The sequence below is a fragment of the Diplotaxodon limnothrissa genome, linkage group LG5 (genome assembly GCF_057381915.1).
Source record: "Diplotaxodon limnothrissa isolate DT_005_m linkage group LG5, D_limnothrissa_male_GT1.1, whole genome shotgun sequence".
In the NCBI taxonomy this organism is placed as follows: domain Eukaryota; kingdom Metazoa; phylum Chordata; class Actinopteri; order Cichliformes; family Cichlidae; genus Diplotaxodon; species Diplotaxodon limnothrissa.
The window spans coordinates 24,448,391-24,474,909 of record NC_140600.1 but is presented as its reverse complement, the minus strand read 5'-3'; the positions used below and the strand labels follow the sequence as shown (position 1 = coordinate 24,474,909).

Here is a 26,519-nt window from a genome sequence, read left to right as displayed (position 1 = left end):
CTCCAACCACAAGTCAGCATGATGGGCATGCTGCCCGAGAGAGAGGGTCACGCAAGATTACGACAGCCAGCTGGAGGAACAGTTATCAGAGAAAACAGAAATGTTAGAAGCAAAGTGGCTCAGATCGTAATCACCCGCTTTTTCTGTCTCCACCTTGACACATGGGGCCCCGACTGGTTAAGAGTCTGATGGGCAACAGAGCAAAGTTTGCACAGAGTACAGCAAGACCCAAAAGACAGCCAGTGCCTAAACCAGAAGGTCAGTAATCCAATTATAAACACAGACTACAAGTATTGCTTCACAGACACAACATGCTACACTCATTTGTAAATGACTCAGCTGTTAACCTTAATTGTTTTCTTCCCTGGTTGACTACGATGGCACAATGCGAGCACAAACCTAGCAGTGCTTTATCGAGAAGCTGGTTTGACCAGGTGGGCAGAAACGCTCCTATTTTTCAGGCAGAGAACGTTACTAACTGCTCAAGTCCTGACCCGAAGGCCTTTCTTTCCATAACTTCTCTTTTCAACCCTGTATGAAGTTCTTTTTAAAACATTTCGCATTGCATGCTTTGGCACACATCCCCATTCCTAAGTCTGTTTGGCTTAGCAGAGGCAGAACAGAGTCCACATGAGTGAGCCAAGAGAAACAAAACTGATATGTTCAGGGGTACGAGCGTACAGTGCACCCCACAAAATATTTCTCTAATGATGCCAGCGGGGGATACGTTTCAGTTCCCGGACCATTTCTGTCTTAAGGCAGCAGGCACAGTTTAGCAGTCCGTCTGGCAGCGGACAGCTTTGTGTCACTTTCAGACGTGACATCCTGACACACTGAAAACGCATGCAACAGCAGCGAAATGCTCAAGTCGTCAGCAGTCAATCCGCAGGTTAATTTTTACGTCCTATACAGTCAGGACTGCATTGCTTTGCTCATTTAAGGACTGATTGTGCCAATTTTGGCCAGATTAGTTTCATTTTTTGTAGTACTGCATCTGACCTTGAGTATGGCAAGTTAAAGGTGTAATTATTTCCAGTCTATGGTTACTCTTGCTACAAAAGAAAAGTTAATCCAGGTGTTCAAGTTTAAAATAAAAAAATAAAAAAATCACACGATGCAACAGCATGAAACGTCACTTAATAATGCTGTTTAAAACTCTGAGGTTACTGTGACACTTTTAAAATGTTACTGGTTTTATTCAGAAGAAATAAACTCCTGCAGGTGATGAATTAATTAAATCATATGATGCACTTGGACACATCACCCTTCTAGGCTAATGTGGCAGCTTTAGGCTTTTACCGTGACAAGGTCTGACCTGTCACCTTCTGAAATGTAGGTTTTAAACATGTTCATGTTTACAGCTGCAGACATGGCAGATTAAAGTTCCCTATTTTGGGTTCGTTAATATTTATACCGTGATACTTTGTGGTTATTATGACTATTTATTAATAGATTAGCAATATTAATAAGAGAAAGGGGTGTGAATATACACCCAGAAAATAGAAATCATGAAGCGGTCTTTTGTAGCTTAAATAATTGGGTTAAATAACATTTTCCTTCGACTTTTAAAGCTTTAATAAGGCTTCAAAAACAATCACGGTAAACATGCTTCATGCTGTTATTTTTGCATGAACTGTTATTGAATAAGTAGACTAATATATCTGCACATTTTTAGAGTCTAACGATCACACAGTTGGTTAGTCAGTCTCGGTCTGCTGGCAGCACATTTTAAATCCAGAACATCCTCTTTAAACCTCAATATTTCAGCTTTAAAAATAGATCAGACTTCGAGATTGCCTCTAAAAATTGAAATCCAACTTTCCCTGAAACAAAAGTTGGCGTTAACTTTCCCCATTTCTGTACCCGCTCTGCTTTTTTAACTCTCCGTTAAAAACAAAAAAGGGATCCGCTGTGCAAATCTTAACCCGAGCAGCTTTAAACACGAGCCGTTCCCTCCGGAGAGACACGATCCTCCGCTCTCCCCGGCCTGTCCGCCGCCTCTCCCACATTCTCAGACAGTTTATTAAAAAATTTCAGACAAAAGGAAAACAAAAATGGCAGCCCAGTCTTATTTTTATAAGCACTGGACGCCATATTCTGCAGATCCGAATATTATAAGCAGATAATTCTCCGGATGTGATTAAACGCTGCTGCGACGCATCTGCTAGCGGCATGTTTGCATTAAGCGTACGAATGATTGTTTACTTTGATTTGCAGGTTTGAATAGCCCGGCTCGGGGAGGAGGAAAAAAAAAAGCCCTGACACTTCCTACAACAATCATCATGCCTTTGCTGAATGCTCTGCAGCTGCTGAGCCATAAATCCAAACGTCGATGATAATCCTGACGCGCCGTGGAAGCTTTAAGTGGCACTGCGGCCGAAAAACGAAGTGATTATTCGCCATTAATGCGCTGCAAATGCGCTTTTTTGTAATTCCAACTTTTACATGACTTAAATAAAAACGGTGACGAAGCGACACGGAGCAGCTGCGTGTGTGTGTGAGCGAGAGAGAGAGGGGGTAAGGAGGGTAAAAAAAGCAAAAAGAGGCAGAGAAATTGCATCGAGTGGCCAACGTACCTGAACCAGCGAGCAAGGAAACAATTTTTAAAAAAGGATTAGAGTCTTCTTTCTGCTCGCTCTCAGTCGGACTTCAAATCTTCCGGGTCGCCTGCTGTTCACTTCTGGGTGCTGCAGGCGAGGAATTGTTCAATGTAAAAACACTGCGCTCAAACAGATTTTTTAACCCATTTTCTGGCTTCTGGTTTCCTCGCAGATGTTGTGCGCATTTGCGCTGTAGCGTTAGATACACAATGGAAAAGTTCACATTTATCTGTGCACTGATTGTTTTGGCAGTAAGACATTTTATCTTATTTTATTTTATTTAATGTTATATTATATATTTGCATATGAAAGGGTGTCTCTTTCTTGTGTCATCGCTGAGAACAGGTGTGCACACAAATAATAAAACACAAGTCCAGCTGAGGTTTTTTTTTATTTTTGCTTTTGGTTTTGTTCGGTTTTTTCCTCCATCAGAGAGAGAGAGAGAGAGGTGGGGTAACAAGTGCGCAGCCTAACAGTGGGATTTGCCCTATGCAGGTGTAATCTGTTACACGGTCTGTAAAAAGCTGGCGCCCGTGTGTAGGAGATCACGATGGTCATGCACACATATGAAGTGTAATCCTCTCAGCAGCAGCAGCATGACAGGCTGCTAATATGCTCTGTGCTTAGCTCAGCAGGAGATGGCACTGCTGCCACAGAGAGGGCTTCAGCTGATGGTGAAGGTTTTGCCTCAATGATGAAAACAGGAGATATTTAGCATAGTCCCTTTACATTAGGGAATGGGACATCTCTAAACTACCACTGGTCATTTATTACTGGAGGTAATGCCTGTGGTGGTTTATTGTACAATCCATTATTTAAGGGGACGATTGAGGCAGTATAAAACTGTCAGTGTGGTTCTCCAAAAGTTGATTCTGTCCATCTGGAACTACATCCAGATGAACAGAATCAACTTTTGGAGATTTATTTACCTGGATGATTGAGCGTGCATCAAGATGTCAGTGTGGTTCTTTAGTGATTGAAGAAAGGGGCTCATTAGTACGAAGTGAATCTTCTAAAAATTGTAATTTAATTATTTAATGTTTTTAGGTTTTTACATGCCCTCTCACTCTTCTTTGAGGTAATACTAGCATGTATTGAAGTAATCTCAGACTTTTATGTTTTTAGCAGCAGACATGCTGAACTGAAAATGGGGCTGTCGGTTTTTACAAACAAAGGTTTTGTTTAAATAAGAATAGGATTTGTGTTTTTTTTCATAGCGTTCATGGTCCATCCTGTGAAGTGCAAAAACACTGTACTGTTTCTTTGTCACTGGGCAGAAATGAGTTTGAAGGAGACAAGTTCAAAGGTGGTGAGTTTGGATTTTGCTTCAAAACAATTAATGTGTTAATGTGATGTTTTAGTAAGGTGGGTCATTTTTAATCCATTTGGTTGCTAGGATACTCGAGGAAGTAATAATATAGGATGTAGATAAGAACCTTCAATGGTCTATGATGTACCTGTGAGACAGGTTTGGTGTCCTGAGTGACTAGGAGGATGTATGTGGAGTATGTGGACAGATGGAGGTTTGGAAGAGTCTAATGAAGAATTACTGCTGGTCTGTTTTTTATTTTGTTTTGTTTTGTTTTGTTTTGTTTTTCCCTTGGTGATGACATACTGCATGGCTACATTTGCACCACATATAGTAGTAATTAGCACTTTTTCTTGGATTTTGTTCCTTGTGTGAAACGTCTGTTTGATCAGATGTGAGAGCCACGGAGTGCTTTCTTTCTTTCTTTTTTGTAAAATTAAATTTTTGAACTGTATTTGCACATGAATGTGAATATTTTCTTTAGTGATTTATCTTTTACCGCATACAGAAATTTGTCCGTGTTGCTTTAACTTTTTTCCCAGCCCGTCACACTGCACAATGTCACAGCCATCAGTGTTAGCTTTAGTCCTGTGGCAGGGTGGAACAAACCAACTTGCTTATAACAGTTAAAGCGCTTAGATTGATGCCTGTTCTTCAGTGTGATGTTTTACTGCAGGTGTAACATATACTTTATGCTATAAAATGCTGAATTGTAAGCTTGGCTTTGACACAAAAATCTCTCTAAAAAAAGAATTTCAAGGGACAATCCCAACATTTTTAAACAGCATGGCACATTTATGGATTATATTTGACAAACATTGTTTGAAAGCACACATGCTCGTGATTTAATTGCTGTAAACTGTTTTATGCCAATATCACACCGGCGGTCGTTCTTTACTTTCTGATAAGACTGTTTACACAGCTGAGTGTGCTTCTTACCTTTTCTGTTGACTGTAGGGGTCCATTTTTGTTTGACGCGCTGAGCTGCACTTGATGCTTCAAGCTTTTTGTCTTTGCTTGTAAAAGTAGGCTGAATATTTGGTGTTAATCTAATAATATCCAGCAACATACAACGGAGCCTTAATAAGATCAGATGATTTAGTCCAGGACTGCTGCATTCTTGGGGTTTTTAACCTGCCAACAAGCAGCCTTAATGAATGATTTTCTTTAATGTGTCATTTACTAACATGCTGCAGCTCTCTTTACTCTCTGCATCCTCTTAACTATATTTGCTGTTAGCATAAGCGTAAGCGCTCACACACACAAACATTCAAATCTATGTAAAATGCATATCTCAGTGGGACTTCACCTCTTCCATCTTTGAAATGAGTCAGACAGAGAAAACAAAATGCATTCAAATGCCACTAAATACAAAGCAGGTGCACATAGAGAGCAGTGGGCTCTGATTTAATTGGCAGATCTCTGACTCCACATTTGTGGCTCTTACTTGGGCTGAAAGTAAATGTGGTCAGCTCATATTTGCCAAGGAATAACACTATAACATAGGTAATGGCTGCATTTTTCCTTTTTTGTTTGTTGCCTCAAAGTTTAATTCCAACATACATACAAATTTATCTTAACTAACACATCCAGCTGTTTTTCATGGTGGCTGCAGCCAAAGCAGAGGTGCCCATGCCACCGCTTTCCCCCTTCCACCTCCTCCTGGTCTTCTGGGAGGCACCAAGGATTCTCTCACCTAGTCAGATGCAAACTAAAGTGTTCCTTTCACCCTGTTTTGATTTAAACTAAGCAAAATGTTTGGAAATGAGTTGCTGATTCATTATGGGAAATAATTCAATTTGCAAATGTCATCATTATTGTTACATAAGATGTTGAAAATGCATTTGTATTTCATCATCTATTTAAAATCACATTTAACACCCCAGTCTAACAGCTAGCTAATTGTGACGCCAGCGTTCTTTTCTCCTGTATGATCAAAGTTTTTGGGAGTACTCTATTACAAATAAATGATAAACAAACACACACACACACACACACACACACACACACACACACACACACACACTTCACTGTGTATTTATCACATTTCACTTTCTGCTTTAGCTTCTCTATAGTTATCTGTCCTGTCTGTCTTGTGTTCACTTTTACTTCCTCTTGTTTCCCTGATTGTTTGCACCTGTGTTGTTCCCCAGCTATATTCACTTCCCGTGGGGAGCCACATGTATTTAAGTAGCCAGTTTTCTACTTATCGTTTGTCAGTGTATTTGTTATTCCACCCCGAGATGTTTCTAACATGTTTTGTATTTGTTTCCTGGATTAATTTTTTCTTTGGACCATTTCCTACTATGCTTGAAGTTTTAGTTCTGTCTGCCTGAGTTTAAGTCTGCATTTGGGGTCCTCTGACACACACACATCATGACACTATTATGCCATAGAAATCGGTGTTGGGGTCTCTCATGAATAGGCTCAGTTTTTAGGAACGCTTTTGTAAGTTTAGATGGTTCCTTCACTGTATTTTTCAGGATATCTGGGCTCTCACTTAGAGATAGAAGGAAAAGCTCAATCTTTCAGAGGGACTCTGAATAAAGCCATTGCTCCTCCGGATCAAAAGCAGCCAGTTCAGGTGGTAACCAGGCATCCTAGTCAGGTGACTGCTGGACGCCTCATAGGTGAGGTGTTACAGGTATTTCCTATTAGCAGAATGGCCACGGGGGAAACCCAGGACTCGCTAAAGATATTACATCTTTCAGCTGACTTGTAAATGACTTAGGTTCCCACCTGATGAGCTGATAGAGATAGTCATAGTGAGGGAACTTGGGGCTTCTCTGCTCAGACTGCTGCCCCCCAAAACACAAACCCGGATAAGTGGTAGAAAATACATGATTGGCTTTTCAGGCAGCCACTAAAATGGATGTCAAAATTTCAAGCCTAGACTGCCCTTGGAGGACATATCCCAGCAGTGCCTCCAAACGCAGCTGGATAGCGTAGTGGTTAGACTACACGCCTTGGGAACAGAGGCTCGCAAGTTCGATTCCTGCCTGGAGCGTCTGTATCCAGTAAGGGTCCTAAGGCTAGACCCCCTATGCTAAGCGAGCCTACCGCAGACATGAGCGAGACAAATAAATATGAAGGCATGCCGGCTCGGACGTCGCCCGGATCAACAAGGTCCGCGTCAGGTGTTGAGGAACCAGGGCACCCTGACGAAAAGTGGGCTACTGGAACAAGAAGGCATCGGTGGGCAAGAGACGAAAACAGGGCGTTGTTGGAATGCTACTATGCAAGTAACCCCGGCGGAAGGGGCTACATGAATAGGATGAGGGACCTATGGATTCTTCGATACCCAACATCCACAATGACGGCGAAACAACTAGTAGCTCAGTGTTCCAACATTCGAAAGAAGGGACTGCTCTCACAGCTAGAGATTGACGAGGTACAACACAAATGCTACGGCAAGGAGGAGTCAGGACGCCAGGTCAGGGGGGCGATATCATCACCCCCACCCGAGATTGGGTACATAGCCCCAAGTGCGATAGGAGAAGGATCGTTGAGTGCGAGAGGAACTGACCTGAAAAATAGGATCATGGCCAAGCTTGAAACCTGGATCCCCCGTAGCCGGTTACCAAGATTACGTGAAGTACCCTCAGAAGGTCTGCTAGATGATGTTAATGCAGCACTACGGGCAATACCTACAACCACGATTACCGACACTAACAAGCTGATCTACAATACGGCATCAGTGAGATGCTTGGCTACAAGTTGAACAGCGACAAGGGGCAGTACCCTCCATGGAGAAGGAGGCTAGAGGGCAAGATCAAAGTAGCACGGAGGGAGGTTAGCCAACTAACGGAGTTGCAGCAAGGTGTGACAAATAAGGTGCCTAAGAAATACAGCAAGCTGTCCATACCTGAGGCCTTGGAAACTGCCAAGCAAAGACTCACAGCCTTGGCCAGCCGCTTGAGGAGGTACACCAGAGAGATAGAAGGCAGGAGAATAAACCAGCTGTTCTCCACAGAACCAGCAAAGGTGTACTCTCAGTGGCAAGGGAACAATAAGAGAACAGCACCACCAAGGCTGGAGACGGAGCAATACTGGAAGAGCATATGGGAGAAGGACGCAACCCATAACGGCAATGCTCAGTGGCTAGAGGATCTGAGGGCAGAGTAGTAATACGATGGCACCTGTCCAAGATGGCGGCCAACCAAACCGGTTTGACAACCGGTTTGACCGGTTTCGTGCGTGTGCGCATGCGCGTTCAGTAATACGATGGCACTAGTCCAAGATGGCGGCCAACCAAACCGATTTGACCAGTTTCGTGTGTGTGCATGCGCGTTCAGGTGTGGAAATACCACAGGGGATCAGAGGGGTTATATGAGTTTATGTGTTTTTAACGGGGTTTTAATTTAATCAAACCATAGGGTTTTTAATTAAACTATTTTTATCACTTAGGTGTATCGCAACATTCAGTTATGCATGTGTTCTTAAAAGCAATTCTTTGTTTCTTGTTTCATTCTTGGTGGAGTGGAAGCTGTTTTGGTTCACAGTGCGCCTTAACAAAGAGGGTGTGCTCTAGTCAAAAGTGTTGGTAATAGTGTTTTAATCACACTAATTTTCTAAATCTGACAATGTCTCAGCTTGCAGTGAGGCATGCATTTTATTTTATAAATGGCACAAATGGGAATTTCTTCTGAATGGGTGATGTCAGCATGTTCACAAGCGTTTCATTTAATCAAACCCCTAGTTTTAATTTAACTAGTTTTTACACATCTACTGGGGTTTCTTTCCAGGGTTGATGCGATCATTTTATTTAAAAATCGGGATTTCGGAATGTTGAACTAAGAGTGAGACAAAGCCAGCCAGCTAGTTTTTAACACAGTAAATGTTACAAATAGCATTCAGTCCTTTAGAAAATAAATGCTATAAGCAGCCAGTATCGCTCTTTTCAAACTAATCGTCTTTTAAATACACTCATTTTGTGATTCCGGTGTCACACCTTGCACCGATGCAAGCATTTTATTTATTTAAAAACGGATCAAACGGGCCATTTCTTCTGTAAGGGGTTTCATGGTTTCAGAGTAGTTTTTAACACAACAGATAGTCACAAATAACATTCAGCCCTTTAGAAAATAAACGCTACAGTGATACTTCTAAAACCAGTCGCCCAGACCCGCTCCAACTTTTCAACAGCTGGCTAATTGTTTGAATTTGTTCAGGATTGTAAAAGCCCACCGTGGGTATCACTAGTTGAGAGTACCATGCGAACAAGGGCCCAGCCTATTGTTTAAAGTGGCCGGTATTGGCTCCTTTTGTAATTCCTCGACAAGGTAAATGGGGCAGGTGTACCAGTCGGGTGGCGACCCCGCCTATTGTCTGAAGTATCGGCTCCTTTGTAATTCCTTGAGAAGACAAAAGCCCTGAAGGGTCTCATTTAAATTGATTGGAGACATACCTTTTCTTTTTGGAAACACCCACCCTATATAAAAAAAACACGCTCAGAGCCCGAAACCCTGAGCCATTTACGCCTCAAGATTCGCTGCAGAGCACACCATTTTCTTTGCGATCATCAACACTAACATCGTTCTTTATAACATGGCCATCGTAAACGGTAAGTAAAACAAAACCTATTATTGGATTTTTAAAAAGTGTTATGTTAACATATTATAGGATATTCAAACTATTTTTTTTCCCTAAAACAAAAGCTTAATTTTTAGGAGTTCGGGAGAACGGCCCAGGGCCCTTTTCTTTAGAAACGGGCGCTTTTACAGCTGGAACTAGTTCTCTAACAGGCACAAGGTGTGTACAGCGTTACTGGATTTTAAAACGTATGTATGTTTTAAACTAGCGATTGTTTTAAATTATGTAATAACGTTTTTGTTTGTTCCAGGGTTAACAAACTGAGCAGGAAAACATTCAGACACCGCGACCACAGAGCCCAACCTTACATCAGGTGTGTATACAACGGGATGTATAGTTGTGTATTATTTTTTCAAAAGAAAAAAAAATTAAAAAGAGGTTTAAACAATTACAAATGTTCTAAACTGACCGTTTTACACCTACAGAGCCACGCCAGAGAACCGGGTGTGTGGAGAAGCAGGACCATCCCGAATAACGCACACTACAAGGTAAGCATAGGCATATATAAATTAGATAAAAAGAGATAGAGAGGGAGACACGCTTATTCAGTTTGAAATGGGTACATGTATAAAATGTTTTAACACATGTCTATCTATCTTCACAGACTGCAGAACAGCACCCCTCCTCATAATGATCAGGACACCGTACGATTCCAGACGTTTTTGGAATGTTTAAGCAGTATCGACCTCCCAGAACAACAAAAACCTGGAGCTTTGTGCAACAGTGGAGAGTCAGAACAGATCTTCATCAGCGAACCTGCAACACCCCCGAGTGAGTGGCTACCTCGCGATTTCTCTGATGTTTTTGAGTACAGTATATCAGATTTTGATCTAGTTCATATACCCACCACCCCAGAATGTGACAGAAATAGCATTGATTCACACATAGATTTCGAAGAAGGCGGCATAACAGACTCTCAAATATCACCGGCGTATGATGCTTACATGAAGCTTCCAGACGCTCAGCCTGCTGAACAGAGTCATATAGCTTCAATAGCTGATAAATTATGTTTGATTGAAGCTAGACTCAATCAATACCACCAAGAAGCACAGGTACAAAGGCAACAGTTTACCAAATTCATAAACAAAGTGTGTAGTACATTAGACAACATCTGCTATGTTCTATTTAAACCCAGATTCCTTTTATAGTTTGCAGTGAAATTTCTTAAACCATTGTTTAATGGGACAGAAGTACAAGTCACTCTTTACTAACACACTGTAGATAAGTTTATTGCTGAACGACACAGCTAGCAGTCCCACACACTCTTTAGATTTTTGAAGTTTTGTGTGTGATGGTTTTGCCTCTCACACCTTACCCCTTTCTCCCAGTATCACAACAGTATGACTCCCAAAGTACGACTCAGTAAACAAACAAGGACTCTAAACTCAGAACAGAAAGATACAGTTGAAAGATTAGTGATATCTTTTATGATGCGTAATAAACTACACCCTCTTCTTCTCTGTATTTATGTTGTTTGTGTGCGTGCGTGCGTGCGTGCGTGCGTGCGTGCGTGTGTGTGTGTGTGAATGCCTTAGAAGTCAAAGTATACATTAGCCATACTTACAAAAACATTTTTAATTTCATTTAGAACTGAGATTCTAAGTTGTAAGCAGAAATCGTATGCTCAACCAGGAGTATGTTTCCCCACTTTCACAATGCTGAGGCATCAAATCCATGATCCAACAGATGGTTTGTCACATGTGGGCGAGAAGGGCAAGCCAACCCTTACTTACACAACCTCACACACTATAGATTTTTAAAGCTCTTGTGTACAACGGTTTAGCTAAAGATATAACTTCTACTTTTGATAAAGATCACTCCCTCTGCATATTTCTTAAGAAATGAAGTGTCTTTACTGGGATATTTATTGTCAAACTATGCGATTTTCCAAATGTGTGTGGAGTAAAATGTTGTGACCAAGAATCATTCAGGATTAACAACACAAACTGTTTTGATAGCAGAAACAGTCTGTCTTATAGTTCCCATACTTTACCGCTAGTTTTACAAACACATTCTTCTTCATATCGGTTTAATTGGTTTTTTATGAAACTGATTTTTAATAGTACAACCAAGGTCTAACTTTTCCTAGCTCCCCAGTATAAATGCAAGAATTTTGCAGACTTTATTGAAACTGTCACAATTTAACACTCAATGCCATAAACAGAGTTGATCCATGTTTCTATGGACAGTGTTTCATACATCAACAGCTCTGAAAATCACTTTTAAAGTAATGTAGAACATGATCTCTCTCACTCTCAGCGTCTCTAAAAAACCCAGCAAACTGACAATCACCTCTAAACAAGGGGTCAGTTTATAGGCTTTTTGTTTGTTTGTTTGTTTTGTTTTTTATCAGCCGCAACACCATGTAATGCATGGATGTTAGACTCTTTCACCAGACCATGTTGCTAGCCCAACCACCAGGCTCAGGGTCTCTGAACTCTAACCCTGGCTCTGGCTGCCAAATGTGCCTCTGACCCTCTTGTGCCTGTTCACCACCAGACTAAGTTTGTACTCTCACCTACTAACATTATTTTATTACAGGGCAATATTCAGCTAGGTTACTACTTTGACTTTCTTACTTTGAGCACATTTCCGAGCCCATACATTATCAAACTTTTACTTGAGTATTTCTGACACCAGCTATACTTTTACTTAAGTAAAAAAAAAAATGCCTGCACTATCGGTGTAAAGCTGTCTTTAATTCTTTAACAGTTCATGCAACAATTATAAATTAAACCTGCACCACAGCTAACTCTTTTTCATAACCAATAACAGGTGTATTTCTTAGATCTACAGAAACAGCCAAAACACTCTGCTTGTATAATGCCATATTCTCTCCCAGCGTACCCTTGTCTCACAACAGGGTGATTCCCAAAGTACGACTCAATAAACAGAGACTCTAAAACCAGAACAGAAAGATAAAATTGGAAGATCAAAGATTAAGGTTTGTGTTTTTATAGCACAAAGTAAACTGTCCCCTTGTCTTCTAGGCCTTGGCGTGCGTACCTTAGAAGTCAGATTATACGTTAGTCATACTTCCAAAAACATTTTGAATTCCATTTATAACTGTGATGTCAAGCTGATATCAGACATCTTGTGCTCACCAGGAGCATGTATCCCCAACTTCAAAACCTTAAGGTGTCAAATTCACAAACCCAACATGGGCTCATTCAACACAGGGGCCAGAAGTGCATGTCACCCTTTACTGACAAACTGTAAATAAGTTCAATACAGGGCAACGCGGCTAACAGCCTTGGAAACGCTTTACATGAAATAAAACTTTTTAGAAAACCCTTTACAAGAATAAATGTGATGATCTGTTTTACCTGAATCAAATGTATTAGTTTGTTTACTTGAAATAAAATTTATTTTTGAAACCCCGTACATGAAGTAAAAAGTATCATGTTGCAAGTTCTGGCTTTAATATTTCCAGCTGATAAGGAGACGTTTTGCATTTCAAACGCTACATATCCTACCCGCCCTTTAAGATCATCCCACTTCAGGATCACGCCCCACCTTCTGTTATTTTAAAACAAGACCGCCATCTCATTCCTCCAAAACCTTTTTTTTTTTAATCTCAAAACAGCGAGAAGGATGGACTCTGCACCCCTGCGTCACACTGAGGAGGAGGACAGTTCCTCGGACGAGGGTTCATTAGTACCTGACACGCCCGGTTACTATAGCCCCTTGGAGAAGCAGCAGCAGCAAGCCGTCAAACTTGCAGCCGTTGCATTTGTCAGTGAGGTACTTGTTGATTACTAGGTTGACTAGGTGATACACAGCTGTTTTCACGGTATCGATAAATAAAGAAGATGCCCGACCGTCAAGCTCGACGGCTTGCTGCTGCTGCATCTCAGTTCTAAATGAAATTAAAAATGTTTTTGTAAGTATGGCTAATGTATACTTTGACTTCTAAGGCATTCACACACACACACACACACACGCACACACGCACGCACGCACACAAACAACATAAATACAGAGAAGAAGAGGGTGTAGTTTATTACGCATCATAAAAGATATCACTAATCTTTCAACTGTATCTTTCTGTTCTGAGTTTAGAGTCCTTGTTTGTTTACTGAGTCGTACTTTGGGAGTCATACTGTTGTGATACTGGGAGAAAGGGGTAAGGTGTGAGAGGCAAAACCATCACACACAAAACTTCAAAAATCTAAAGAGTGTGTGGGACTGCTAGCTGTGTCGTTCAGCAATAAACTTATCTACAGTGTGTTAGTAAAGAGTGACTTGTACTTCTGTCCCATTAAACAATGGTTTAAGAAATTTCACTGCAAACTATAAAAGGAATCTGGGTTTAAATAGAACATAGCAGATGTTGTCTAATGTACTACACACTTTGTTTATGAATTTGGTAAACTGTTGCCTTTGTACCTGTGCTTCTTGGTGGTATTGATTGAGTCTAGCTTCAATCAAACATAATTTATCAGCTATTGAAGCTATATGACTCTGTTCAGCAGGCTGAGCGTCTGGAAGCTTCATGTAAGCATCATACGCCGGTGATATTTGAGAGTCTGTTATGCCGCCTTCTTCGAAATCTATGTGTGAATCAATGCTATTTCTGTCACATTCTGGGGTGGTGGGTATATGAACTAGATCAAAATCTGATATACTGTACTCAAAAACATCAGAGAAATCGCGAGGTAGCCACTCACTCGGGGGTGTTGCAGGTTCGCTGATGAAGATCTGTTCTGACTCTCCACTGTTGCACAAAGCTCCAGGTTTTTGTTGTTCTGGGAGGTCGATACTGCTTAAACATTCCAAAAACGTCTGGAATCGTACGGTGTCCTGATCATTATGAGGAGGGGTGCTGTTCTGCAGTCTGTGAAGATAGATAGACATGTGTTAAAACATTTTATACATGTACCCATTTCAAACTGAATAAGCGTGTCTCCCTCTCTATCTCTTTTTATCTAATTTATATATGCCTATGCTTACCTTGTAGTGTGCGTTATTCGGGATGGTCCTGCTTCTCCACACACCCGGTTCTCTGGCGTGGCTCTGTAGGTGTAAAACGGTCAGTTTAGAACATTTGTAATTGTTTAAACCTCTTTTTAATTTTTTTTTCTTTTGAAAAAAAAATACACAACTATACATCCCGTTGTATACACACCTGATGTAAGGTTGGGCTCTGTGGTCGCGGTGTCTGAATGTTTTCCTGCTCAGTTTGTTAACCCTGGAACAAACAAAAACGTTATTACATAATTTAAAACAATCGCTAGTTTAAAACATACATACGTTTTAAAATCCAGTAATGCTGTACACACCTTGTGCCTGTTAGAGAACTAGTTCCAGCTGTAAAAGCGCCCGTTTCTAAAGAAAAGGGCCCTGGGCCGTTCTCCCGAACTCCTAAAAATTAAGCTTTTGTTTTAGGGAAAAAAAATAGTTTGAATATCCTATAATATGTTAACATAACACTTTTTAAAAATCCAATAATAGGTTTTGTTTTACTTACCGTTTACGATGGCCATGTTATAAAGAACGATGTTAGTGTTGATGATTGCAAAGAAAATGGTGTGCTCTGCAGCGAATCTTGAGGCGTAAATGGCTCAGGGTTTCGGGCTCTGAGCGTGTTTTTTTTATATAGGGTGGGTGTTTCCAAAAAGAAAAGGTATGTCTCCAATCAATTTAAATGAGACCCTTCAGGGCTTTTGTCTTCTCAAGGAATTACAAAGGAGCCGATACTTCAGACAATAGGCGGGGTCGCCACCCGACTGGTACACCTGCCCCATTTACCTTGTCGAGGAATTACAAAAAGAGCCAATACCGGCCACTTTAAACAATAGGCTGGGCCCTTGTTCGCATGGTACTCTCAACTAGTGATACCCACGGTGGGCTTTTACAATCCTGAACAAATTCAAACAATTAGCCAGCTGTTGAAAAGTTGGAGCGGGTCTGGGCGACTGGTTTTAGAAGTATCACTGTAGCGTTTATTTTCTAAAGGGCTGAATGTTATTTGTGACTATCTGTTGTGTTAAAAACTACTCTGAAACCATGAAACCCCTTACAGAAGAAATGGCCTGTTTGATCCGTTTTTAAATAAATAAAATGCTTGCATCGGTGCAAGGTGTGACACCGGAATCACAAAATGAGTGTATTTAAAAGAAGATTAGTTTGAAAAGAGCGATACTGGTTGCTTATAGCATTTATTTTCTAAAGGACTGAATGCTATTTGTGACATTTACTGTGTTAAAAACTAGCTGGCTGGCTTTGTCAACAAAATGAGTGTATTTAAAGACGATTAGTTTGAAAAGAGCTATACTGGCTGCTTTGGGTGAAAAGACGACATTGTGTGCAGCGTTTTAGAAGTATCACTGTAGCGTTTGCTGAATGTTATTTGCGACTATCTGTTGTGTTAAAAACTACTCTGAAACCATGAAACCCCTTACAGAAGAAATGGCCCGTTTGATCCGTTTTTAATTAAATAAAATGCTTGCATCGGTGCAAGGTGTTGACACCGGAATCACAAAATGAGTGTATTTAAAAGACGATTAGTTTGAAAAGAGCGATACTGGCTGCTTATAGCATTTATTTTCTAAAGGACTGAATGCTATTTGTGACATTTACTGTGTTAAAAACTAGCTGGCTGGCTTTGTCTCACTCTTAGTTCAACATTCCGAAATCCCGATTTTTAAATAAAATGATCGCATCAACCCTGGAAAGAAACCCCAGTAGATGTGTAAAAACTAGTTAAATTAAAACTAGGGGTTTGATTAAATGAAACGCTTGTGAACATGCTGACATCACCCATTCAGAAGAAATTCCCATTTGTGCCATTTATAAAATAAAATGCATGCCTCACTGCAAGCTGAGACATTGTCAGATTTAGAAAATTAGTGTGATTAAAACACTATTACCAACACTTTTGACTAGAGCACACCCTCTTTGTTAAGGCGCACTGTGAACCAAAACAGCTTCCACTCCGCCAAGAATGAAACAAGAAACAAAGAATTGCTTTTAAGAACACATGCATAACTGAATGTTGCGATACACCTAAGTGATAAGTTTAATTAAAAACCCTATGGTTTGATTAAATTAAAACCCCGTTAAAAACACATAAACTCATATAACCCCTCTGATCCCCTGTGGTATTTCCACACCTGAACGCGCATGCACACACACGAAACTGGTCAAATCGGTTTGGTTGGCCGCCATCTTGGACTAGTGCCATCGTATTACTGAACGCGCATGCGCACACGCACGAAACCGGTCAAACCGGTTGTCAAACCGGTTTGGTTGGCCGCCATCTTGGACAGGTGCCATCGTATTACTACTGGGCAGACCACAGCGACCTCCCTGAACAGGGTCCAGTAACCATCACAGTGGCAGATATCCAAGAAAGGGTCTCCAGTATGAAGAGTTGGACAGCACCAGGGCCCGACATGGTTCACGCCTACTGGCTGAAGAAGCTGACTGCACTCCACGAGCGTCTGGCAGCACAAATGAACCAGCTGCTAGTTAACGAGAGACACCCGGAATGGCTAACTGAAGGCCGGACGGTCCTGATCCCCAAGGACCCCAAGAAGGGACCGGTCCCCTCCAACTACCGACCAATAACCTGCCTCAGTACTACATGGAAGCTCCTGTCAGGCATCATATCGGCTAAGATGAACAGGCACATGGGTCAATACATGAGCGGGACACAGAAAGGAATTGGCAAGAATACCAGAGGCGCAAAACACCAGCTACTGGTAGACAGAACAATCAGCCGAGACTGCAAGACCAGACTGACCAACCTGTGCACTGCCTGGATTGATTACAAGAAGGCCTATGACTCAATGCCCCACAGCTGGATACTGGAATGCCTAGAATTGTACAAGATCAATGGGACCCTAAGAGCCTTCATCAGGAACTCAATGGGGATGTGGCGTACAACACTAGAGGCAAACTCCAAGCCCATAGCACAAGTCACCATCAAGTGCGGGATCTACCAAGGAGATGCTCTGTCCCCACTGCTGTTCTGCATAGGCCTGAACCCCCTCAGTGAGATCATTAACAAGACTGGCTACGGATACCGACTACGGAACGGAGCAGTTGTCAGCCACCTCCTGTACATGGATGACATCAAGCTGTATGCCAAGAGTGAACGAGACATCGATTCACTGATCCACACTACCAGGCTATACAGCAATGACATTGGAATGTCGTTCGGACTGGAGAAGTGTAGTCGGATGGTATCAAAGAGAGGGAAGGTAGTCAGAACTGAGGGGATTGAACTACCAGAAGGCAACATTGCAGACATAGAGGACAGTTACAAGTACCTGGGGATCCCGCAGGCGAATGGGAACCATGAAGAGGCCGCTAGAAAAGCTGCAACCACCAAGTACCTGCAGAGGGTCAGGCAAGTCCTGAGGAGTCAGCTGAATGGTAAGAACAAGATCCGGGCCATCAACACGTACGCCCTGCCCGTGATCAGGTACCCTGCTGGGGTAATAGGCTGGCCAAAGGAGGAGATAGAAGCCACTGACATAAAGACAAGAAAGCTCCTTACCATGCATGGAGGGTTTCACCCCAAGTCCAGCACCCTGAGGCTGTACGCTAAGCGGAAGGAAGGGGGCCGGGGACTGGTGAGTGTCAGCACCACAGTCCAGGATGAGACAACGAACATCCAAGAATACATTGGGAAGATGGCCCCAACTGACCGAGTGCTCAGTGAATACCTCAGGCAGCAGAAACCCAAGAAAGAGGAGGGAAACGAGGAACCATCATGGAAGGACAGGCCCCTGCACGGTATGTACCACCGGCAGATAGAGGAGGTGGCTGATATCCAGAAATCCTACCAGTGGCTGGACAAAGCTGGACTGAAAGACAGCACAGAGGCACTAATCATGGCAGCACAAGAACAAGCTCTGAGTACAAGATCCATAGAGGCTGGGGTCTATCACACCAGGCAAGACCCCAGGTGCAGGCTGTGTAAAGATGCCCCAGAGACAATCCAGCACATAACAGCAGGGTGCAAGATGCTAGCAGGCAAGGCATACATGGAACGCCATAACCAAGTGGCCGGCATAGTGTACAGGAACATCTGTGCCGAGTATAACCTGGAAGTCCCGAGGTCAAAATGGGAGATGCCCCCAAGGGTGGTAAAGAATGACCGAGCTAAGATCCTGTGGGACTTCCAGATACAGACGGACAAAATGGTGGTGGCTAACCAACCGGACATAGTGGTGGTAGACAAACAGAAGAAGACGGCCGTAGTGATCGATGTAGCGGTTCCGAATGACAGCAATATCAGGAAGAAGGAACACGAGAAGCTGGAGAAATACCAAGGGCTCAGAGAAGAGCTCGAGAGGATGTGGAGGGTGAAGGTAACGGTGGTCCCCGTGGTAATCGGAGCACTAGGTGCGGTGACTCCCAAGCTAGGCGAGTGGCTCCAGCAGATCCCGGGAACAACATCGGAGATCTCTGTCCAGAAGAGCGCAGTCCTGGGAACAGCTAAGATACTGCGCAGGACCCTCAAGCTCCCAGGCCTCTGGTAGAGGACCCGAGCTTGAAGGATAAACCGCCCGCAGGGGCGTGCTGGGTGTTAAAAAAAAAAAAAAAAAGTTTATATATATATATATATATATATATATATATATATATATATATATATGAGTCCTCGTCTGATTAAGGGTTAAATTCAAACCCAGCACGTTCAAAGTTAACCTGATCTTTCATCCCCATTCTTCAGTCGGTTTAAATGCATAGAGTTGCTGCCATTTGACTGATTGACTGGGGGGGAAAAAATTAGTCTGCACATGCTTTCAACTGTCTGGGAGCTTGCTCTGTTCCTTAAGGGGCTGAAATGCAGGAGGATCATGCAAAAGCACAGCTTCTGTGGGGAAAAATCCACTCTCAACCTGAGCATTTGAAGCTTATCTGCTCAGAACAAAGTTGCACAAATCTTTTTGGTGGTGCAGCATTTTTAAAGACAAGATGAACATCTGAGCACAAGATGACCTTCTGAAAAGTAAATGTTCTTTTTTTGCTAAGGATATCACAGTGACGTTGCTGTGTTAGGGATTCCTGTCAAGAACATTTGCTTGTTTATAAAATGACCTCATTGGTTTTAAAGATAAAGATGCAGTAGCTGATGAGAAATTATCAACACACTGCCTGCTTCAGTGAGTTGCTTTCTATATAATTAAAGATAACTGTGCTGTGTTTTAATTTATTACTCTTGATGTGCTTTAAAAGCTAAGCGTAGGGCATAAAATCCTATGAAGATGCACTTTATTTACACTTCATTTCTCAATATAAAAGAGCAGAAGTAATCAGGCAGTTTTCACCACAAGTATTTTATAGACCCTGCATACCACATTATTTATCTATCTATTGGATACAGAGGACCAATATATCTCTACAAACAGAGCATTACTGGAAACCAGTATAATAACTAATCACTTGTGATGCCTAAATAGGATCAAGTGATTAAAATATAGCATTGAGAAGGTAATAAATAACAAATTGTATTTCTATTTTCAGTGACCTATAGTTTAATCCAGCTTTATAAGACTGCATGCATCATGTATGCATTTAAAGTACCCTTTGAACTACCAAAAGTGCAGTATGTACAGGCTCAAGACACAGAAATGTTTTCTTTACAAGCAAACATACACCCACTTTGCATCACACCCTGCTGGTTCCGTACTCGTTCGACAGGTTTTCTCGTCAGCACAAACAACGCCACACCCTCGCAGTTCTCTCACCTCCACTGTCCAGGTGCAGGGATCACAGAGAGGGGTGGGGGAGGCAAAGGGGAGGAAGGAGGAGGGTCATTATCCCCTTTGAGGGTGGAGCAAAAGGGGAGGCGAAGAAAGCGGATGAAGCATTTGAAGCTCATATTGACATGTGGCTCTGTAGGCTCCTGTGTGCACAGGTAAGAACGAATGAACTTTGTGGTAGATTGATACTATCTGGTGCTTGTAGATTTCCACCTGTAGCCGTGTGGTAGAGGTGGCGGGAGTGTTTACACAGGTTAAACCAGTTTCATTGCCAGGAAGTGGACATGCTGGCAGTCAGGTCACAGCAAAGTTTACTGTACATTTGCACCTGTTCACATTACTGAATGTGAACTGCATTTATTACTATTTATTTCTTATCTTGCCTTTGAAAGACATAATTTTGGAAAAAATGTAAATAGAATTGATATTTACCCGACATGACATGAACCTATTCCTAGAATTTTCTTTTCAGTCATTTGCAAACAGCCTTCAGTTCCAGGGTTCAGTGTTAATGTAAACAACTAAATATTGACTGTGAAGCATGTTGGCAGTTGAATGACCATGTAAAACATAGATTTGACTTTGCAAGATGTTCCAGAAATGTTTGTATTTGTCATCCCTGAATTCTTCCACCCTGAGACAAGAAGCCATTTTAATATGTCAACCCTGTTTTTTTCAGCCATGGATGGTGTGTTGGAAGGCGCGGCTGTGTTGTGTGCATGTAAACTGGCCTGCAGTCTACTCTTCCTGCCCTCATTGGCCGACTCCTACAGTGCTGTCAGTTTCTGCTGCTGCTGCCTCCTCGTCTTCACAGACTTCCTGGTCACAGGTGAGGGCTTGATTAGGACACTGCAGGATTCTAACCAGTGTTTCCAGTTCCCCCACAGCCCTCTTATACAAACTGAATCACTTGAATTAGTTTAAAATATCAGAAGGTGTTTCCAACAACCTGTATGTTCAAGTTTCCAAATAATTTTTATTTTTTAAGATTAACCTTACCTCACAGCAGAATCTTGGTTTTACTGACCTCCAGTGGCTTAAGCACTCACCATGCAATGGTGATTTGCAGGCGTTACCCAAGGCCTGTGACATCATTGCTGGGCGTGGCTATAGGTGCAGCAAATAATGAATCAAATAGAATAATGATGCCTCGATGGCCTTACAGAAATAGTGAATTTGTTGATCCAGTTCACTCTCTGTAATAAATGCACTGCAGACACAACAGAAAGGAGATGCTGTGAAACGTCACACGTTTTATTTATTGCCAGTGGCTGAGATGTGGCAGTATGTAGCCACAGGCTTTGATCACAGCTGCAGCTGCTCTGCCTGGGATCTGCTGGCTGAGGATGGGATTAATGCTCAGGCTTCAGCAGCATTTGCTGTTGAATCTGCGGACTGTGGATGGGTGCCTCTGTCGATGGAGGAAAACATTTCTGTGAGGTTTCTGATTAAACTGTTAGAGTGTGAGGACTGAAGGAGCATTTTGAAGCAAAGCATGTTTTGCCCTCCCTACGCTTCAAAATGCTGGAGTCAGCAGGAGCCATGAGAAGTTACTGTTTTTCTACATCACAAAAAATTAAACAAAAGTTGGAAAGGTTTGCTTTAAACTTACTTTCAATACATTTGTTTACTGTTGAACTTTTTAAATCTTAAAGTCATGTAACACTTGACAAAGTCAATGAGTATATATCCTCCTAAATGTTTCAGCGGGGTCTCAATTCATAGATTAACAGCACTTCATAAATACTGTGTTTTCCCATATTTCAAAAATATTTCAAAATCCATGGTCCAATCAAATCTGAAAACCTGCCTTATATCCTTCTGCAAGAGGTCTAAACTCTGACAGGTGATGACTTTTGTACTTTTATTGTCTATAATTTGCTTTTATTGAACATGGAAAAAAGAAACTCTGTATCTATTAAGAAACTGGTGTTTCTTAACAGAGACATGTTACAACTCATTCTTTTTAGTACAAAGAGATCTCGGGTAAATACGAGCAGTGGTTTCACAACTCCGACCTGAGTCGGTCTAATCAGCTTTAAGAACCAAAATGCCTGGTAAATTAATTGGGAGCCTGTTTAATCTAATTTATAATAACCTCATCTATAATAAATGTTTATATTAATAAGGTGAATAGACATCAAAGCAGCAATATCTACCAAACAAACTTGAGAAGAATAAAGAAGTATGAATTTAAAAAAGATATAAAAGTGTTTTTCATGTTCACTGTAAGTAAAATGGAAAAGGAAATGAACTTGTATCTTCATCTGAGAGCTACAGATTAAATAATTATTGTAATCTTTGAGTTTGGGTTGTTGTTGTTACTTTACTTTTGGAACTTCGGATGAACATTTTCACAATTTTCTGATAGAACAAGAAAACAAATGACAGATTCTAGAATAATAAATATGTACAAGTTGCTGTTATGTGAGATGTAGTGATCCTGGAACTAGTTCCACTCGCTGCCAGACGCCTTTTTATTTACATGATAAGAGATGCAAATGCTATTGTTTGCTAAAATAAAGATAAATAAAACAGACCTTATGTAAATTTCACCAGTCCTTTTGGTTTTGGCTGGGGCAGTGGTTTAGGAGGCAAGACACATGAACTCCTACACAGTTACCCGAGTTATTCATACTTCAATCGGTCAAACTGTGTTTGTATGGAGGGGTGTGTTCGGATAAAAAATGATTTGCGGGCTGAGTTACCTTACACCTATATTAGGATGAAGTGTTTTTCAGAGCTTTGTCTTTAATAAAATGGCAGAATATTTATTTTAAGTTACTTTATTAAACCAACCCTTTCTCTTCTTTGTGATATCTAATTACCTGGTCTTATCCAGTCATCTAACCCACTGACTCTGACACTTTTTCTTTGTGTTTTGTGTTTCTGCAGCTTTTCTGAGTTGCCTTTGGATCTTTGACTCTTGGCTGACTGACTTGACTCCATCAGGGGATTTTATTGCCCTGCGCTTCCTGCTCTTTCTCAGCCAAACCTATGGAGGGGTGCTGCTGCTGACCGCACCTCTGATCGCTGTGGAGACTGTGATCAGACTCCTGTGGCCTTGTGTTGTCGTCCCTCTCAGGACAGCGAGGCGGACAGCAGGCTCTGATGGACAGTGTTGTGATGGGAAAGAGGAGGAAGAGGAAGACAGCAGCGGCTCAGATGAAGACATACGGTCTCATGTTGTCGGCTACCTCTGCTGCCTGTCAGTGTGGGTCATTGTCGCCCTCAATGTCAGGGGGCAATGGAAGCTGGAGGAAGTGTGGGCTGCTGCCTGTCTCCACACAAATAGCTCCCTTGTCAGATGTCTGCCCAGCCTCTTCAGCCCCATTCCTAGCGGCATAAATCTCTGCTGGTCCATGGGCTTCTTCCTCCTTCTGCTCCTGCTGACCACGAGCAGCACAGGCCTTCAAAGGAGACGCCAAGGCCATTCGCTGATGTTCAGAGTCTTCAATAAAGGCGACTGTCACTGCCAAGAACTCATTCCAGAGTCGTCCGCACCCCTCAAGCCTGTAAAACCAGGGATGTTGGTGTCTGAGCCAGCACAGCATGTTGACCCAGAGAAAACAGAGAGCAGCTGTACTGTTCATACAGCCTGGAACAGCTGGCAGATGTTGACATGCAACCATGGAGACTTTGTCCTTATTTCCCCAATGTGTTTGTCTGGAAAGAAGGGAAGTCAGGAGCAAGAAATGGCAAGGAGAGATGTATCTGTGGCATTTATCACAGAGGAAAACGTGGACTCACAGTGCAGGAGCTGGTGTGGGTGGCGACAGTGGGGTTTTCCCAGCCTCGGGGTGAATGTAATGATAGGGTTGGTATGTGTGCTCTCCATATTTGCGCTGCCTCTCAACCTAAGCGTGAATGTTGTTCTCGTCAGGACTATTGAGACTCTGCTGGAGCTGTGTATCAAATCTGTACTTTCATCAAACATAGCGGCAAACACAAGAGACACGTCTACCTCTGGTGATGAAACACTCATTTAACGCCAAACAAATGGGGAGAGAAAGTGGAACCTGATTGGTCGCCGTTTGCAACACAGTCATCAGATTACAGCTGGCTTGGCTGTTAACACTGGCTTGAATAGAGCACAAATGCACATTTGCGTGCAGCTATTCACATGTGAGGAGTAATATGTGGAAACTGCTGATAGCTGTTGAGGAGGCAGGTTGAGGCGTGCTTGGTAGAAAGACTCTAAAAACCTCGACTGGAACAGATGGCTGGAAGGCCTCTCCTTACTATTCAGAGCTTTGGGATCTGCCACTATTTGTCATTACATAGTGGGTTACAAAACAAGCCACTCCAGTATAAATAAGACTAATACAGGCGCAAACACTGTTTTGAAAGTTATGAACGGGATGAATTAATATGAGTCTGCTGATGCTCCATCACATAATGCTTGTTTAAAGCTGCATATAAATAAATGCTGAGTGACTGCAGGGCACACCGGGAATTCTTTTGGTTTTCTTTGTGGGTTTGTTCCAAAGGATTCAACTGAAGCTGAAGTATGTGAACTTGAATACTTATTATTCAAGTTATTCGGAAGTTAACAATCACAATTGCGCATTGAAATAGAACAAATGATCACTTTATAAAAGCAGCGTGAAGCATTAAATCTGTGATTTCTGTTTCTTTGCCATGTTTCTGCTTTCTGTGACCTGTTAGCTGCTTACTTACTATCCACTTCACTAGGGACACCTGTTCAACTGCTCATTAACACCAATCACCAGTCAACTGGCAGCAACTCTATGCATTTAGGCTTGTGGACATGGTCTTAACAACCAACTGAAGAATGGGGAAGAAAGATCTGGGTGAACATGCTGGCGTTGTTGATGCCAGACAGGCTGGTCTGACAATTTCAGAAGCTGCAGATATGCTGGGATTTTCCCACTTAACCATAAGTATTTCTCCATAAAAGAGAAAATATAAAAAATGGTCCGAGGAGAATGGCCAGACTGCTTCAGCCTCTTGGGAACACTCGAAGAACATTACAACCAAGGTGTGCAGAAGAGCATCTCTTCTTGAACCTTAAAACAGATGGGCTACAATAGCAGAAGACCACACGTGGTTCCAATCCTGTCAGCTAAGAACAGGAAACTGAGGCTATCATCACACAGGTTCCCCAAAATTGGACAATAAATGATTGGTAAAATGTTGCCTGATCTGATCAGATGGTAGGGTCAGAATTTGGTGTTAATAACATGAAAGGTTGCATCCATCCTGCCTGGTATCAGTGGCTCAGGCTGGTGGTGAAGGTAAGTGTGAGGGATATCTTTTGGCACATTTTGGGTCACTTTGCATCATCTGAGTATCATTTAAACACCAAAGCGTACCTGAGTATTGTTTCTGACACACTGTACCCATCTTCTGATGGCTGCTTCAAGCAGGATAAAGCATCATGTCACAAGCTCAAATCATCTCAAACTGCTTTGTTGAACGTGACAATGAGTTCACTGTACTCAAATGGCCTCCACTGTCAACAGATCTCAATCCATCTCTGGGATTTTGTGGAACAACAGATTCACATCATGGATGTGCCGAAAGCAAATCCGCAGCACCCGTGTGATGCTATGATATCAATACGGACCAAAACCTCAGAGGAATGTTTCCACCACCTTGTTCAATTAAAAATTTCAAAAGCATTGAACCCTGTAGTAGCAAGGTGTTTTTAATAAAATGTCCAATGAGTGTCTTCTTGTAATACTTATTTATGAGTAATAAGACCTCTTTTTATAGTAAATGCTTTTACTTTATATATTTTTACTGACTACATTTTCAATGCAGGAATTTTGAAAATAATCAAATTTTATTCTGTTTAAATTTGTGCTTTTACTTAAAAACAGGCACAGAAATTATTTCCACTCTCGTTTCTGTCCTTTAAGTTGAACATTAACTTTGCACAGACTGGAATAGGTACCTTTGCTCTTTCAAAAAGTACCAAAGAAGTACCATTCAGCCCCACTAAATCTCTCTGACAGCTGAAGTTGTTCCCGTGTTACCTGTTTCTGTTGTTGGTGACTTGTTTGACTTTCATCTGGTTGTCTGGCAACAAGTCCCTGCAAAAACTAAAACCTGGCTCTTAAAGTCTGTGATTCTACAGAAGAATCTTCTTTTGTACGCATTGGCTAAACAAACAAAATGTAAGGTGTTATTAGTGAGGCTTAGAGATAACTGACGATAGGTTCTAGTTTCTTTCATATTAGTGGTGTCAAAGTCATTCATGTTCATGCCCCCCCCTCCGCTGGTTCTGGCCTGCAGGCTGTACACTTGACACCTCTGCTTTAGAAACAAAAC

The 26,519-nt window shown here is 41.9% G+C and overlaps 1 protein-coding gene across 1 annotated transcript; it reads left to right on the top strand.

Annotated features, from left to right (window-relative positions):
* Window positions 1–188: 188 nt before the first annotated feature.
* On the top strand, window positions 189–24,221 carry LOC146632376 (uncharacterized). The gene is made up of 3 exons (XM_085354329.1): window positions 189–258; window positions 20,902–21,051; window positions 23,118–24,221. Exons 1-3 carry the CDS (start codon window positions 189–191, stop codon window positions 24,209–24,211), a joined length of 1,314 nt encoding a protein of 437 aa, XP_085210455.1. The 3' UTR covers window positions 24,212–24,221.
* The last annotated feature ends 2,298 nt before the right edge of the window (window positions 24,222–26,519 follow it).

Excerpts from the sequence above, each read along its gene's own strand:
- LOC146632376 (XM_085354329.1), top strand. The coding sequence starts at position 189 with ATGGGCAACAGAGCAAAGTTTGCACAGAGTACAGCAAGACCCAAAAGA. Across the intron at positions 259-20,901 it reads GCCAGTGCCTAAACCAGAAG|CCATGGATGGTGTGTTGGAA; the intron begins GTCAGTAATCCA and ends TGTTTTTTTCAG. Across the intron at positions 21,052-23,117 it reads CACAGACTTCCTGGTCACAG|CTTTTCTGAGTTGCCTTTGG; the intron begins GTGAGGGCTTGA and ends GTGTTTCTGCAG.